Source organism: Rhinatrema bivittatum, chromosome 2, assembly GCF_901001135.1.
Source record: "Rhinatrema bivittatum chromosome 2, aRhiBiv1.1, whole genome shotgun sequence".
In the NCBI taxonomy this organism is placed as follows: domain Eukaryota; kingdom Metazoa; phylum Chordata; class Amphibia; order Gymnophiona; family Rhinatrematidae; genus Rhinatrema; species Rhinatrema bivittatum.
The window spans coordinates 241151927-241170754 of NC_042616.1; the positions used below are offsets into that span (position 1 = coordinate 241151927).

Below are 18828 nucleotides of genomic sequence, written 5' to 3' on the forward strand. Positions count from 1 at the left end.
CTAGTGCTGGAAGCATAAACTGCAGGAGGTTTACACTTCCAGCCTGCTTCTGACAGCAGTAGTAAATTTAGACCTCGCTCCCGGAAGGGGTATGATTTTGTTATTGAGGGGATGGGTGATCCGGGCAGTCAGCTGAGACTGTGAGGGATCTTGAGGGAAGCCAGATTGGAAGTTATGATTCCAAATGGGGAAGGGATGGTGACGGAAGCCAACCTCCACAACACTTTACATTGATTTAGATGAGATTGGGATTGAAGGAGTGGGGTGCAAGCACGACTTTTTCTTTTTTATTCTAAATGGCAAATGAATTAACACCAGCAGTGCTACAATTTTAATAAATGTGGAAACAAGCAATTTTAGCAAATAAAAGTGGACTTACCTATTTGTGAGCATTCTTTGATCTGTACTTATTGTAAACATAGCAGTATGCAAGTGACGAGGTAAGGCACCTTCACTAAGAGCAAGGTCTTGCATTTTTGTAGCTATTTCTTTATCTGCTTCCTTGAGGAAAGAAGATGAAAGTTTATAGATTTCAATATGTTTTTACATAAACTGTGGTAGCAAAAAATATATTAGAGGTACTGTCCAGAAAGCAAATCGAGTAGTTATATAAGAAGCTTAACAAGTTCAGAGGCTCAACATTTTGGCTTCCCCCTGTCACAGCTTCAGCAAAACAGAGTATGTCTCTGATTTGATTTTTTTTTAAGCCTCTTATACAATTTGCTATGATTAAAGCTTTGCATACCACTATTTGAATTGCTTTCTGAACAGCATCTATATTTTTTGATACTTTTTTTTTTCTTTTTACTTGACTTGTAATTTAGGGTGGGAAATATTGTTTCCACCATCCTTTTTTGCTTTGCATAAACTGTGAAAAATGGTATACCCATGTACAATTTAGCAAGCTTCAGTCATTCCATAGCCATAAATCATCTTTTTCTTACTAGAGATGCAGCTGTATCATCTAATATACATACACAAACCAATTTTACATGATGGTACTGTAGGTCCTAAGTACACACTTATTTTCAGTTAACATTTACAAGTACCACAATGGGTGGCTCTCTTCATCATGCCCAATGTCTAAATCAGGGCTTTCCAAACTGTGGGTTTGGGGTCAGAAAACCTTCAGCTGGGGTCATGAGTACCTCAAACAGCAGTCCTCTTCAGGTGCTCACAGCAGCAGCATTAGTAGTGAAATTCAGTGTGGGGCCTGTGACCCAGCATGTTCTCAGTCTCTACAGTTACCCAGCCCTTGCATAAGATTCTGTGGTGCCAGGAAGCCCTGCACAAGGAGGGATCAAGACCACCGCCGTATCTATGAGCTTGTACTAATTCTCAAAACCCCTGCTTACTTCCACTACTAATTTCTCCTACTTGCCGGTCACTGTCTGACTTGGGTCCAGCTAAGTGGGGAATGGAGGGCTGAAAATGCATTGGCCAGTGGAGATTGCCACGGCTTCTTTCTCCTCATCCACCCCAAAGAAAAATGTTGCTTTTGTCATCAGCTTGCTCTCTCTTTTCACCAGTTATCATCCATTTTTGGTCTGAGTCCAAAGGAAAATGGTGCCACTGATCCTTGGCCTAGAGAGTTTGGAGGGGAGGTGTTTGAATAAACAATCAAATGCAGGAGAGGTTTGAGGGGTGGATCAGGTGGAGAAGAATTAGCTGTGGAGGGTGAGAGGGGTAATGATGAAAGAGCAATTGAAGCACATAACATACTGGGGCATAGGGGTGAGAGAAGGAATGAAGGGGAGGAGGCAAGTCAGAGTTGAGAAGGGATGGGGGATGAGTGAAGCATGAATGGGACGTAGATCAGAGATGACAGAATCAGTTGGGGGATTATAAATAGGGCTTGGGGATGAGAGGATCAGCTGGAGGGGATGAAAGATGGAATGGGCTGAGGAGGTGAGGAATTAGAGGATGTAAGCTGGGATCAGCTAGAGGTCAGAGGTAAAGAGTAAGGTTCCACTAGAGGAGGGGAGGTTAAGAGAGCAGGTCCCCTGGAGAAGGAAGGCGTTAAGCAAGGGGGATCAGCTAAAGTACAAGGAAGGTGAAAGTGAAGTGACTAAGGGGGAAGCACCTCAGCTAATTTGCTTCAGTTGTCTTCCGGGGTCCTGTGAATTTTCAAGTGCTAAAATGGGGTCACTTTGGTTAAAAGTTTGGGAAGCCCTGGTCTAAATAGTAAGCACTCTATAACAGATATCTTACAATTTCTTTCTTACAGCATCCAAGTCTGTTCTTTTTTCTTTTCTTTTTCACTTTGGTTGCTCACCCCACTCTGAACACTTCTCATTTCTTCAGTTTTCTGTAGAATGGTTTAACTAAAGTAATTCAGACCATCAATCTGATCCCTAACCAAGTCAGGAATTTAAACAGTGTTTACACTATATAGAATAATTCTGTTTATTAAGTAAGGATTGTAAAATCCCTCCAGAATTTACTTGCCAGGGCCAAAATAAACTTGCAATATACTCTCAACCTCCTGCTTCTTCCCTCCCCACCAATAATTTTTGCAGGGAGGAAATGGTAGGAGTACATAGTTAGTGAATATCTCCCACTCTTCTTCACCTCACTCCAACCAGCAATCCTCCCACATCCTTCAATCCCCCTTCTCACTCTCCACCCTCACAACTCTCACTCACGTCCTCTGCAAATCCCACCCCGCAGCCCTCTCGCTCTTGCTTTATCTTCCCAACACAGCCCTCACACTCCTTATCACCCCATCACTTATTTCTCCTCTTCTCCGTCCCTGCACCTGGATAATGCTTCTGCCACTGGGCCTTTCATCCCTACCAGGTCCTGTCTTCTACACCTGATAGAGGCCAAAGATGGTTCTGACTGTTCCCCTGGCCCCAGGCCTGCTAACTGAGAAAATGCATTCACTACAGGCATGCAGATAAGTGCATTCTAGAAATCCTGACTATGACACTGGCTAAAAGAAAATATGATTAAAAAATGAGTATCATTAGGGAATATTGCTTCAAAAGGTTGAAGTGTCTTTCAGTGGAGGCAAAAAACAACAGAATTCAATAAAGCATAGGGTAAGCACAGAGGACCCTTAGTTGTGAACTAGTGAAGGGTTAGTCACAGATCAAAGTGGTGTCTATGGTATTGTAAACTAAAGAAAACTGGACAGACTATATAGGTCTTATGTGCCTTATCAGCTGTCCTATTCCATTTCGGTTTTATTTTAAATTTATTACTTTTCTATCTGAGGGCTGATATTTATAAACAGGTTTGGTATCACAGCTGCAATAATATAAAACAGTTTCTCTCAACCAGTGTGCCTTCAGATCTTATCAAGTGTGCCACAGAAAGGTCACTACTGCCTGATGCTCAGATCCGGGCCAGCCCTGAATTACTTGTCCAGGGATGGCGGAATATAAATGATTTTAAATAAATTAAATAACACATGGACTCTGTTCTCAGCACTAACAGCAACCTGAAACACCAAAGGTTGCCCTCTCTGAGAACGTCCAATCATGCATGCCTCCTCTTATTAGCTACACCATTACCCCAGAGAGTGGTAATTAATGGGCAGCATGGAGATCATGGATAGCTGAACCCTTTTGTGCAGTACATGCATTTCACATCTTCCTTCTCTTGAGCTTCCTCCTTTGACTCCTTCCAGCTGCTGTCTTATCCCAAGACAAGACAGCATGCACTGAACAGTGGACATGACTCACTGAGTGTTGGGAGCAGCAGTGAAGCAACACTGGCAGCCACATGCAGCAGCCAAGGTAATTAAGCAGGCTGTCCGCATCATTCTGACATCTATAGAGACAGAACCTGTTCAATGTGATAAGTTCATGTGTATCTCCATCCCCTCTCTTTTTGTTTTAAAATTTGTGGAGCTTTCAGTGCTTCCCTAGCTCTTTTTTATCATATGAGTCATCTCTATGTCCACACTGCTTGCTCAGTGGAGTTTAGTGTAGCACACAATATTAATGTAGGTGTGTCTTGGGCTTGAAAAGTTTTGGGGAGACTGGTATAAAATAGTTCAATTTCAAGAACCTGCTGTGCAGGTAAAATAACCAGATACCTGTGTTATTTTTAGCTGAATTTTCAATCAAACCTAACCAGCTAGGTTTGCAGCTGGAAATTTGCCAAAATTTACCTGTCAATTTAGGACTACTATTTTTGCAACCAAATGTGTGGGGTTAAATTTAACTGGTTAGTGCTGAAAATATGCAGTAAGTGGCTAAATCGTAAACCTGCCCTGTGAACACCTCTGACCTTGCCCCTTTACTAACTGGCTAATATCTACACTATGATTTTGTATGCACAAATTTAATCACTAAACGAGGGGAGATATTTATGCCACTAGATTAATCCCACTAATTCTTTTGAAAAACCACCCATTAAGGCACATATAAACACTACCTGAACACCTTTACACTTATTTATTTACTTTTATTTACCGACATTCGTGGAGCACATCATGCCGGTTTACAAAGAACTCAGGCGGGAAATACAGTGAAATAATATAACAATATAACAATAACACATTAATAACAGAACCAAAAATCAGAATACAAAGAGAACCAAAGGAGCAATGATAACGGGGGGAGGAAAGGGGAGGGTGCGGTGGGGGAGGATAGGCAGGGGGCAGGGCATGGGGAGGGAGGGAGGGTAGGGGTAGGGGGGATGGGAAAGGGGGGATGGGGAGCGGGAGGGGAAAAAGGCATAGCTAGATGAAGTATAAAACAGAAACAAATATAAAATAAAATAAAAGAGAAATAAAATAAAAGAGGGAGACTATGTACAGTTGAAGTATGTACAGGTACTATTAACTTAAGTAGTCCTACGGAAGTGTTGGAAACCGGCTACATTAATTAGGCGACAGTATTCACTAGGATATAGTTTATTTTAGGGGAAACTGGAGGTGCAAAAGAGAGAGAGGTGTACTCGGGGAGATGGTAGCGGCCAGGAGGCCCAAGGATCTAGGGATGGCTAGGGGGGGGAGAGGGTGTGGGGATGGGTCGGGCGAAGGGGGGGTAGGGGTAAGTGACAGGGCAGGGGGGGGCTGGGAGGTGTGGGAGCAAACAATTTACTACAGTGTTGGACCTTACACCAGGAAGTGGATAAGAATTATCTTACCACCAAGTCATAGCTTATCATGCTTTTAAAATATATTACAATAAAAATAAACACAACCAAACCATATTAACATTAAAAACGACCTTGATTACATATCTTTCCTAACAGAAAAGCAGCCCTTAAGGGTTTGCGTTTCACTATTTCTTATGATAAAAACTATAATACATTTATATAAGAACATAAGATATACCACACTGGGTCACACCAAGGGTCCATCAAGTCTAGTATCCTGTGTCCAACAGTGGCCAAGCAAGTCAAGTAACTGTCAAGTACCCAAATATTAAATAAATAGATCCCAAGCTACTAATCCTTATTGATTAATAGCAGTTTTCTCCAATTTGTTTTAAATAAGCTACTTGCTAACTTCATGAAGTGCCCCCTAGTCTTTGTATTATCCAAAAGAGTAAATAACCATTTCGCATTTACCCATTCTAGACCTCTCATGATCTTAAAGACCTCTATCATATCCCCCCCTCAGCTGTCTCTTCTCCAAGCTGAACAGTCCTAACCTCTTTAGCCTTTCCTCATAGGGGAGCTGTTCCATCCCATTTATAATTTTGGTCGCCCTTCTCAGTAATTATATCTAATTAACATTTAAACCACTTATCTGAAGCCAAATAAACTATTAGCTCTTTTCACAGTAGACACTAAAAAATTTTTGTTTTGTGAGATCTCCAAAGGAAAATGAAAGCTCTCAGCAGTTGAATCTGAATGTTTTAACATCTCATTCTGATCTATCAGTATTTTAAATTATTCTTGCTTGATGTGTCACACACACCTAACTGTATTGTTAAATATTTTCCAATCTCATATTTTCAAAGATTTAAAGCAGTATGGTTATGTTAGTCTACATATTGCAAAGAAATAAAGGTCAAACTAAAAATGTCTTCCCTTTATATGCCCTGCCTTATTTACCCAACACCCCCTTTCTCTACACTATCTCTAATTTCCCCTTTTTATGCCCTTACTGTAAATACCATTCCATACATTTGCTCTTAACTGCACCTGAAGCGCTTTCTTCCCTCTCTTATCACCCCTAATTTATAATTCCAACTCCTCCTAACCTGTCCCTAATCTCATACCTAATTTCCTAATATCCCTTTACTTTCCAGTACTGTTTAACTCAGCTCAGTTAAACCTAAATGATAGTTCGGTTTTAAAAGATTCTACTTGTTTTATGTTCAAATATATATATTCTTACTTTTGTTATATGTATAATGTTTATTTAACCCTGTTAAATGTATAACGCTCCGGCGTAAGTTCCTGTTCATTGTACACCGACGTGATATCTTTGATGAGCGGCGGTATATAAAAAACTATAAATAAATAAATAAATAAATATAAGGTGATACCTTTTAACTATACTAACTATATTTCTTACTACATTGACAATTTTTTTAACCTGATGGAAGTATTAGCTCCTGAAAGTTAATTGAGAAATATATTAAGTTAGTCCAATAAAGAAGTATCATTTTATATTTATTGTTATAGGTTTGGCTCTTTTTTTTTTCCATGCACTGATATAAAGGATTTTTGTGTGACAAATTATTAGGATATTGCAGTTTAATATTAAAATGCAAAACAAAAACAACCCCAAAATGCAAACTTAAGTTAGAGGTGATCCAGCAGTTTATACAAATGCCCAGCCCTGCCACAAAAGTTAGGTTAAAAAAAAAAAGAGAATAAATCTAAAGACAAGAAAAAAAAATTGTAAAAGGTTTTGGATCTCTTTCTCAACAAATTGGTTTTAAAAGATAGCTGCTGAGCAGAAATTGAGAGTTCTGTGATGGGACTTTGACCATTATGTTAAACAACTGCTTTGCTACATAGGATTTTCCATTTTTGAATATACTGATATCAAAGCCAATCAATTTTAAATGTAATCAACTATGAATTAAAATAAGTTTACTATATAGTTACATGATTCAAACTGACCAAAAGGATATCTCACTTCTCACTTCTCAATATTTCATATTACTTAATATTTAAAAGTTTGTAAGTCACCTTTAAAAATTATAAACAAAGCAGCTGGAATGTAACAATCTCACTGATGTTATGTTATTTCAGTATCAGAAACACCTGTATAAAAGTAAAAACCATCGAATATTTATTCTGCATGCAGCTGTGGGCAAATATTTATTCGGAAGACCAAGTTATAAATTTCAAATAAATTAATTAGGTAATCTCACTGGCTGACATTTCAAGGTATATCTATCTTTTTCACATAAATGCTCAACAGAGTGTAAAATAAATAAAACTTCTGAATCGTAAGTTTCAAAGCAGAACTACTTACATTCAACTTCCAAGTCCCACAGAAAGAAGAAATTGTTCCAACAGTCATTTCTCAGACTGATGCCCAGGATGAACCAATTCCCTTTAATAAAAATTAATAGAGACACTCACCTCAATTATCGCCTTCATAACCAAACCAGCTCCTTTTACAATTGCCATGGAAGGATGCTAGAAGGCAAGAACATTTGGACATATTTTTACCTAATTTCTAACACACAGTATAGTAAACTTGCCCCCCCTCCAAAAGAGATCTGCTGGCATTTGTTTTGTTTCAGTTAGCACATTAATTTTTTTTTAGCATGTGCTAAAGTGATTTAGTTTGCATTAAATCATGTTAGCATGTGCTAAAACAATAACAAAAACAAAAATGACATGAAATATTTCAGTTGGAGACACCTACCAAAGACAGCAGTAAATCAGTCACACAAGAGGGTCGTTTGAACGCGAATGATGCAAAGAATAACTAAATTGAAGAACTTTCTGTTTGGACACCAACTCCCAACACTACAGTACGTTTTGGTCATTCTTTCCTTTAGGGCAGGTGTTCCCAATCTAGGGTCTGTGAGATCATCCCAGGGGGTCCTCTAGAAGTGAGCCCAGAAAGCTTAGCTGGGGAGAAAATGAGCAGGCTGCTGCTACCCGGGATTGGTTGAGCTGCTGCCACAGGCCAGGAGCATGAGAATAAGGCCTAATATGGCCCTGGAAAACTTCACCCCACATTGCTGCAGACTAGGAAGAGGGGGGACAAAAAGGGGCTGTTCGCACCCATTAGAAACCTCAAACCGCACTGCCACATGTTTAGCAGAGGTGGGAAAGAGAAGGACTGGTTGCAATCCTTGAGAATCAAACCCCACACCTGCTGCACTTTGTGAAGATGTGGGGAAGAGAGGGGCAGATTTTGGCTGTCGGAACATTCGCAGCTTCTGCTGCACACTGACGGGCCGATTCAGTAGAAGTTGCGGGAGAGCAGGCGAGCACCCGCCACTCTCCTGTGCACGCGATTCAGTATTTAAATGAGGGCCTGCGGTAAAAAGAGGCGCTGTCAGCGAGTTTGACAGCCAACGCTCAATTTTGCCGGCGTCTGTTCTCAAACCCGCTGACAGCGGAAACCGGACGCCGGCAAAATTGAGCGCCCGGTTTTCAAGCCGCGGGCCGATTTAAAATGTTTTTTTTATTATTTTTAATTATTTTTAACTTTTGGAACCTCCGACTTAATATCGCCATGATATTAAGTCGGAGGGTGTACAGAAAAGCGGTGCCGGCAGAAATTAACGCCTACCTTTGGGTAAGCGTATTGACACTTGACCAGAATTAACTGGCTTCTTTATTTCAATAAATCCTCCACTTTAAAAACTTAAAAATTTGGGACTATTGCAGAAGTTGTTATAATGAAGGCAAACTGTTTTGTGTACATTATTGTCTATTTGTATGTTTTTGTTTTGAAAACATTTGAGTATTTTTTTTTGTACTTTACTTAGGTTTGCTAAGTGATAAATTTTATTAAATGAAATGAACAAAATTTTTAAGATGCCTATAACAAGCTGTAATTTTTTTTTATCAACTTAGTATTTAATATAAATATGACAAAAAATATGAAGCTCACCTGAAACAGTTTGAAGAGAGTTCTCCCGTTAGTAGCCACCATTTCTAGCAACATATCAAATTGCTGTCCTTCAGTTGTCTCGCTGTATGGAGCACAAAGGGCAAACGTCAGGAAGTCCAAAAGAGAACTAATAACAAGGGCACCTGTCCCATGATCCTGAAAAGTAAAAAAAAAAAAAAAGCTATAAAAGATGATAGCAGGAATTTTTCAACCTTTTCCTCCAAGTGTGAGCCTTTCACCCTGCAGACTGATTTTAACAGAGTGATGTTTGGGGGCTACATCTAACATTTTATGATCATTAATGCTAGTTTTCAGACATTCATATCCAATCAGCACATAAGAAACTAATCCTAAACATTTTTATCAACTTCAATTTAATTTTGAAATATATTTTAAGTTAGTATACCAGTACCAATAGGATTCACACAAGCACGCATTTAAAAATTCAAACATAATACTTGTGCAGATCAAATATTATATATATATTCACACACATATGCAGAGATCTATACAGATCTGTATATAGATATGCATACATACCAACACACTTTCTCCCCCATCTTTTAATATATAAATCCGACTTACCACATGGGAGTTAAATTTTTCTAGCAAGTTCTCCAAAAACTTTTTGGAAGAAAGAAGGGATGCTTTGTTCAGTTGTTCTTGTCTCAAGTCATAATCATCATGCATGGGCTAAGTAATAAAGAAAGCATTCAGTAAAAGATTAGAAAAGGAGTAGTTAAAAATAAATTTTCAAGAACATTCTAATATAACAAAAGTGAACAAGTCTCCATACTTTACGGTAATAACAATGCTGAGGATGGCTAATACACATCAATGTCAGAATGCCTTACAAGGCTTCTCAACCCTTTTGCTGTTTTATTCTGTATTTATTATTCCTTCTTTCATTGCTGTGCAGCAGCTGAAGTTTGGATGGAAAATATGTATTTCCATGCTATAGGGAAATGTGATATTTGTGCATACAATCTTAATAGGGCAGGGCTTCTTATGTTTATTTATACTTGATATACCACCAATACTTCTTAAACCTGTACTCAGACCCCCAATCTGTCAAGTTTTAAGGCTAAGTATATGTAAAATTTTACAAAGCTGGCTATGTTTGTGTTTTTTCCAAGGCAAAGCTCACTGCATAGATCATACAGAAGTTGCTTACTGTCAACAGTAATTTGTTTAGAGAAGCAAAGAGTGTATATAGCAGAAATTATTCATGAAGGTACAGAAACTGCTAGAAAATAGATAATAGATTTACTATTGGATTAAAATCAGAGTTTTACCTTGTATGGGAATACATAATTTTGTAGGTAAATCCACCCAGAAATTCAATGATCAAATTAACAACTGAATACTAATATAGTAGTAGTGATTATTAATGAACTAAAATGATACAAGGTTCTGTAATTTCTGAAAGATTACCATATGATCTTGCTAATCTCCTTACATTATTTTATTTATTTATTTTATAACTTTTATATACCGGCATTCGTAAAAAACATCATGTCGGTTTACATGTAACTGAGAAAGGAAATTACAATGATAGGTGGAAGAAAGATAAATAGTTAAAAGGTAGGTTAACTTTACTGTGGTGCCAACATGCATCACAGTTAAAACGCGATTATATATGATAAACCATATTAGAGAAGAATTAGATAATATTATACAAAGTTAGACAAAATTAATTAATTACAGGGGGAAGTGGTGCGGGGGGCGGGGGGTGGAAGGTGATGTCAAATGTTTTTACATGTCAATAATAAAGAGAAATATTACCATAGTCACTGGGTGTGTTTACAGTTTAATAAACCTAGCCTAAGAGAGTTCTGGTAGGGCTCAAGAGAGTGCCCTAATTCTTGCAGATCCAACCATAATGAACATGCATGAGAAATTTGCTTACATTGGAGTTCCAGAATATAAAAATGAATTTTATGTATATTCATTATGAATATCCTGAAAACCCAAAAAGTTAGTAAGTCCTGAAGACAGGTTTGAGAAGCCCTATCTTATGTAAAAAGGGAAAAAGAATGGGGAAAAAAGGGTTGGGAAAAAAGTTGGACATGGAAATAAAGCACAGATCAGTAGCAATGGCAACTCCAGCATCTCAGGTTAAATTTGATGAAGTATATAGATGCTTCCTCTGTAGTAGGCTGTTTCTTGCAGTGTTATTTGCCAAACCTTTCCCCATCTTTATTTAAGCAGTCTTTCTGCCAGCTGCCTATACTCAGAGCTCCTGGTATCTTGTGGCAGATTTTTCAAGATTCTGTGGCAAATTTTGCATAAAGAGTCACATCGCTGACTATACAAAAATAGTTAATTTTTTCACATTGTTTTTTTAAATATTAAACTACATACAAATACAAAATTTACCAAGTACAAAATCTATTTATCAAGTGAATACATAAGTTACAAACTGTATTGTGAAATGTCATATTTGTTTTGAACTGAAATACAGTGCAAGAATCCTTTTTATATTTCAATGATGTCCTTAACTTTTAGAGTATATGAGCTCCTGAATACTGAAGATGTCCTCAGCATCAGCAGTTTGTCATGATGTTAAACAAACAGAAAGATGTGCACGCAAGTATTGGACACAGACAAAAAAGGGATTAAATTAGCACAGGTTTGAAACTTGTCAGCAATCGTGCCAGTCATCAAGGTTCCTCTGAATAGAAATTAATCTCCTCTGTCAGCTGTGGGACACCAGTGGGTGCAGACTTTCAAAATATATCTAAGTCTCTGTAGCAGGTGTATTCTTGGCCACATACACATGTGTAAGAACCTTTGTATAAAGATGAATTTCTTTTTAACTCCATGCAAAAATTATATTCAAATTATCTTTGGTTTCATTTTTTAAATCTTTGAGGGATCAAACATTCTGAATACTTTGTCCAGTGCCACTCCAACTTCACCTCTCCCTCCTTTTTCTTCAAATAGGAGAGGGGAGAAAGACAGGAGGGACTGGAACAAGAAGCAGAGTTCCTGGAACCACTTTATATGTAATTAAAAAGTAAGCATCTTACTTTTAATGCCACATAACCTTGTGTTTTAAAAGCAGCAGTGCCCCCTACTCAAACCAAATTTTAAACATGCAGCTAATAGGTGGTTTACAGGATTAAACATAAATCAATGCAACAAAGATTCAAAAATTAAAAATCTATTTAAAATAAAATTTTTAACATGCCAGTAAATACAAAGTGCTAGGACATAGTATCTTTCTCTCCAACCACTGATAATTAGTGATTATTAATAGCTATTTCCTGAAAGGGACTAGCATGAAAGTTTCAATCCTGCATTGTGTAGGGGGCATTGCTATCTGGAGTAGCTATAAAAAACAAAGGCTACTGGGACCATATAACTGGCAAGAACTGCAAAATGGAGGAGATTTTATTTCAGTGCCAAACCAGTTTTCAAGATACATCTTGAGCCTATTCACTGTGGGCCAGTTTTTAAAAGGGTTACACGCATAAGGTACGCGCGTAACCCTTTTAAAACCCCCCTGCGCGCGCCGAGCCTATTTTGCATAGGCTCGGCAGCTCGCATAAGTCCCGGGGCTTGCAAAAAGGGGCGGTCCGGTGGCGTGGCCGAGTGCCCCAACACAGTGGCCTGTGTCGGGGCCTGCCGCGCCGGCGCACGTAAGTTACTACTGCCCGGAGGCAGTAGTAACTTTTCTGATAAAGGTAGGGGGGGGGGTCCTAGATAGGGCCGGGAGGGTGGGTTAGGTAGGGGAAGGGAGGGAACGGGCAGCGCGCGCAGGGCTCGGCGCGCGCAAGTTACACAAATGTGCACCCCCTTGCGCGCGCCGACCCCGGATTTTATAAGATACGCGCGTATCTTATAAAGTACGCGCGCACGCTGTCTTTTAAAATGTACCCCTGTGGGTATTTGCTTACAAAAGCATTCATATTCATTGTGGGAATCCTGAAAATCAGAATGAGTAGTAAGCCATACAGTAAAATAGGGTACTGAAACTCAGTGCAGTTTAACACATGCACTAAAAAAAAAAAAATTAGCTTCCAAAGCAGGAGTTTGAAAAATGTACTTACACAAACTGTACGCACAAATCAGAGTTAAAATGTGCACTTCTCTTCCATATTTTAAAACAAGGGAGAGAGGGAGCAGAGGCACACCTGAACCCATAACAATGTTCCATCTCCCTCTATAGACAAGTGCAGGAGAAGGGAGAAGTCTGTGCGGTGCGAGCAGCTAACTTACCACATCATTCTTCAAAATTGGTTATAGCCTTAACGCATGCGATAAGCACCATAATGCATGGCATGATGCAAATGTTTTAAAGGAGAGGGATTGAGGAGGAGTTTGGGGGGGGGGGGGGGGGGGGATTTCCACAAAAGTGGGCTGGCTTCGCAAAGTGCGAAGCCATAATGCATGATATCGCACAGTTTTAACACCACAAATAACTACATCTGTGATGTGGAAGGAGAGTGGGGAAGGGGCCTGTGATGTGGGAAAAATAGGGTTAAGAAAAAGGGGCGTGTTTAGAGAAATTTGGGAGTTAACGCACCACGCTGTAAACTTACCGCACAGTGCGATAATACTGATGTGAAGCGGTACGTTACCGCGTGGTGCGGTAACTCCCAAATGTTTCTATAACACGCCAATTTTCTTAGCACGGGCATTATCACTGCGTTACTGATGGATCTAGGGGTTAGTTAGTTACCTTGACCGCTGCATGCAACTACCAGATCTCCTCCATTGTGCTTCTCTCAACATTCACACTGTCACATCCATTGCTCAAGTGTACATACTCTGTCTCATACAGCCTGGGGATAAAACAGAGGATGGAAGGACTCAAAGGAGGAGACTTAGGAAGGAGAAGATGAGGAGTTGCTGTGTGTAATGTTTGTGGTGCACATAGCAGGGCTCCACTATTCAGGTCCTGCAGGTTGCCCATTAATTACCACACCCTGGAGCTCAAGCTGTAGCTAGGAAAAAGCAGCATATATAATTACAGAAAGGAGCAACTGCATGTTTAATGGAGAAATTACTTACCTGATAATTTTGTTTTCCTTAGTGTACACAGATGGACTCAGGACCAGTGGGCTATGCTCCCCTGCCAGCAGATGGAGACAGAGCAAGCTGACATCACAGTATATAAACTCTTGCAGTGACCCCAGCCTGCCAATATTCTCTTCAAAATCAACTCTGGACAGACTAGCAAAAAACTTGATTAAAAACAGACAACTAACACTGTACTCAACCAACAAGAAACATTGAACTCATGTAAGAATCTAGGTACCCCAATCTAGGGACTGGATGAACATTTAGCTGTAATCCCTTGGCATCCAGAGCCCCACAGGACGACTATTGATACACTCATGCAGCAGCCGAAGGCAGGAAGCTGAGTCCATCTGTCTACACTAAGGAAAACAAAATTATCAGGTAAGTAATTTCTCCATTTTCTAATCCGTAGATAGATGGACTCAGGACCAGTGGGATGTACCAAAGCTACTCCCTAACAGGATGGGAGGCTGCTAGTGGTCCAGTCAACATTGCACGCGCAAAGGCTGTGTCCTCCTAGGTCTGCACATCCAGACGATAGAACCTGGAAAACGTGTGTAAGGAAGACCACGTCGCAGCTCGGCAGATATTGACAGGGGACAACAATCTAGCCTCCGCCCATGACAGTGCTTGAGCCCTAATGGAATGAGCCTGAACCTGAGTAGGCAACAACTTCTCAGCAGCCACATACACTGTAGAGACCACCTCCTTAATCCAGCGAGCAATTGTAGCACGCGAAGCTGAAGCATGCTGCTTATTTCCACCATGGACGACAAACAGGCGATCCATCTTCCGGAGTAAATATCCAGGACTAACAAAATATCAATTAAGCAGGCACACCTCCCCTGCATTGGAAAGTAATAGGCATTGCCTTTTCTAAGACAAGATTTTCATGAAGCACTAACTAGAGACTGGATGATGGGATGGGGCTAAGATAATTGATTTTGCATAAATTAAGACCAAGGAAAAACCCAACCTTACTGCTTTTTTTGTGTGATTATTCTCACATAATTGGAAATCAAATCTGTCTGAGCCAAAAAAGGGTTAGAAGTCCCATAGAACTCTGATCCCTTCTGAGTTTTATCAAGATTTACTCTACTATGTGCATCAGAGAACAGTGCATTCAGAAAATCTTCAAACCCCTACTTTTTTCCCATTTTGTTACACTACAGCCTTATTCTAAAATGGATAATATGCATTTTTCCCTCCTCAATCCACACACAATACCCCATGATGAGAAAGCAAAATCAGGTTTGTAGAAATTTGTGCAAATTAAAAAAGAAACTGAAATATCACATTTACGTAAGTATTCAGACCCTTTGCTATGACACTCAAATTTGAGGTCAGGTACATCCTGTTTCCATTGATCATCCTTGAAATGTATCTCCAACTTGACTGGAGTCCACCTGTGGTAAATTCAATAGATTGGATATGATTTGGAAAAGTGCACACCCATCTATATAAGGTCTAGCAGTTGATAGTACATGTCAGACCAAAATTAAAGATATGAAATCAAATGATTGTTTTGAGGCACAGATCTGGGGAAGGGTATAAAAAAATTGCTGCAGCAATTAAGGTGCTGAAAAACACAGTACCATCCATCATTATTAAATGGAAAAAATTTGGAACCAACAGGACTTTTCCTAGAGCTGATGCTGCCCATACATTCAAAGTATGTTTTTTGTTTGTAATAACCTGCTTATCAGTTAACAGAGACAATCTGGGATCTTTCTATGCTATCTGCTCTTTATTTAAAGACACATGGTCCACTTTAGCATTTATTGCAACCTTTCTACTGGGATGCCCTAATTTCCCTATTCTCTTAGCATCCTTCAAAGATACATTATTCCAAATCATGTGCATCTGAACGACTGTCCGAATTCCCACATCATTTAGTTTAAAAGCTTTTTTTTTTTTTTTTTGCAAAATCATTTTTATTGTAAAGACAAGCATTTCCACTAGCACTGCAACATATTCAAAAATAATAGCAACAAGAGAACAAACAGTACAGTAGTGATGTTGGCCTCCTGTTTAGTAACAATACCCACCCCAATAAGCAACCAAAACCTCCACCACGGATTATCCATCATACTATTTGTGACGATGTGCACCGTTTTTGAATTGGTAGTCTCTCCTCTCCTCTCTGCTGCTCTCTTTTTTAAAGGTTAGTGCCAGCAGCCTGGTTCCACTCTGGTTAAAGTGGAGCCCATCCTTTTGGAAAAGGGGTCACACACACACCCCCACCTTCCCCCAAAATGATGCCCAGTACCTAGCAAATCTAAAATCCTCTTCCCTACACCATCATCTCATCCACACATTGAGACTCTAGAGCTCTGCATGGCTCTGGAGTCCTGATTGGGGAACATTTCTGAGAATGATACCCTGGAGGTTCTGGATTTTAACTTTCTACCTAAAATCCTAAATTTGGCTTTCAGAACCTCCCTCCTTCACTTTCCTATGTCAGTGGTACCCACATGCATCAAATCAGCCGGCTTACCCCTAGCACTATCTAAACTCCTATGTGACATGTCAGGTCCACCACTTTTGAACCAAGCAAGCAAATTACCAAGTGATCCTCATGTCCAGTCACCCACCCATCTACCTTCCTAATAAATTAACTATAACAGTCATCATAACCTTTCCCTCTTTAGCATGTGCCCCTGGAGATATATCCTCTGTGCGAGAGGATACTACATCATCTTGAATGCAGGTCCTAGCTACAGGATTGCTTCCTGCCTCACCAAGGTGATGCTCTCCTTCTAGGTGATCTTTCTCTTCCAAGGCAGCACAGCAGATTGGAGGTGCGACTTCTCTATGTCTCTGAAGGTCTCCTCTGTATATCTGTCTCTTAGCTCCTCCAGGTCTGCCACTCTAGCCTCCAGAGATTGGACTCATTCTCGGAGGGTTAGGAGCTCTTTGCACCTAGTGCACACATACAACCTCTCACCAGCTGGGAGATCATACATGTAGCACTCTGAGCAAAAGGCAGGAAAGCATCCCTCTTGCTGATGGACTATCATAATTTTGTTGATTTGTTATAGAGTTAAAATTTTTAAGGGAGTAGGAATGTAAAGCTAATTTAAAGTACTTTTAGTCTATTAATTTATTTAATATTTGTCTGTCAGCGACCCTCAAAACACTACAATCTTAAACAGGGTTTTCAGTTCCTTCAGCTGCAAGCTGGGTCTGAATCCCCAAGTTTTCTTGGAAACCAGAAGGTACCTGGAGTAAAATTCCCTCTCTCTCTTGTGGTGAAAGACAGGTTCGACTACATGGGTGGGCAGGGAGGAGATTTCCAATCTCAGTTTGCCCTAGAGGAAAGTGGGAAAGAATACCCACTTAGGAAGACAGTTCAAATGGATTCCAAAGACTCAACCTGACCAGGACAATCCAGAGGTCTAGCAGTCTGTTACCAAGGGCCAAACTTATGCAAAAAAAACCCTCAGCCTCTCCCCAACAAGTTGGTCTTCTAGAACTTGAACTGACAGACTGGCCACCACCTCTGCATTCAGTCTTAATGTTGATTCTTGTTTTGACTGGATAGCCATTAAAGTCTTAAGAGGTTTTTTGTTTTTTTTTTTATCATGCTAGCAGTATCTCAAGCTGTCCCCTTTGGGGCAAGAGATTCTGTGTAAACAATTTAAAAAAAAACAAAAAAAACTTAATCTGAAATCCAGGAATAGGAGGGTCAGAAATGGAAATTAAATGTGTTCTGATGGTCTTTGATGAGATATATACTTTCCATCAATTTCCCAAAGAGGCTGCTCCATGAGCACAGCAAATCAGCAAACCCATCCTGCATGTCCTCTCTACAGCCTGAGGCCACAGCCATGCTTGTCTTGCAGAGATCAATGGAGATGACAGAGGTTTGTGCTGCTATCCAAAATGTACATGGCCTGAACATACTAAATGTATCTCATTCTCTTCTTCCTCCAGCCATAAGGGAGTTAAATTGTTCTGGTTTCTCGTCACGGTTAAACTTAAACAGTTTGCACTTCACTCTGCAGGTAATGTATTATAAGTGATACTTCTGATTTTAGGTGTTTATAAATTGGAAATTTAGGTGTTTATTTTCCAGTTATTTAGGAGTTCTTTGAGTGTACCAAAAAGCTTTTTTGTGTTTCCATAGCACGGGTACCTTTTCCGATTGAATCAAATACACACATTTGTGCAGCTGAGGAGTCTTTAGCTTGGAAAAGGCAAAAGAACAAAGCAGAGGATCCAGGGTAGGCAAAGAAGGGTGTGAGAACACTAGGGGAACTGGTATTTTTCTCGTGTTTATCTAATAAACATCTATTTTATTTTTTTTGCATCAGGGTTGTTTGTTTTGTTTTTTTTAAATCAGGGTTTATTGGTTAAAACCCAGCATCAGAAGCCCTAATTATATGGGATGATAATCTAGTGTAGCTTCCTTCCCATGACCTCACTGCAAAGAGAGGACTTTTCACTAGGACTACCAAGGCTGCAACAGTGGATTCATTCTCAAGAGGGGAGGATATACTCCAGGGCTCTTGGAGATCTTCTACTTGTACTTAAACAAAAAAGTCTTGAGTCTCAGATAACGTTCCAATAAATAATGTTTTAAATAAACTCTTCAGGAGAAATTATTTGACACAAAGTACATTTCTTAGGAGATGAAGTTGCATCCTCCATACTACTTTCACAAACCCCACTCTCTCAAGATCCCCTTGCTCCTTACTGGTAGGATCTTCTACTGGATGGGCTATAAGGATTCCTCTATTTTCTAAGTTACCCCTGGACACCAGCAGTCTAAAGCTCTATGCTTTCCTTCTTATGCCTTG

At 39.7% G+C, this 18828-nt stretch overlaps 1 protein-coding gene across 1 annotated transcript in view; it reads right to left on the reverse strand.

Moving 5' to 3' along the window:
• The window catches only part of DNAJC13 (DnaJ heat shock protein family (Hsp40) member C13), a 701712-nt gene that overhangs the window by 461567 nt on the left and 221317 nt on the right, over nt 1–18828 (reverse strand). The window contains 4 exon segments of the mRNA XM_029587070.1: nt 380–501; nt 7507–7563; nt 8999–9154; nt 9584–9691. Coding sequence (XP_029442930.1) covers nt 380–501; nt 7507–7563; nt 8999–9154; nt 9584–9691 — 443 coding nt within the window.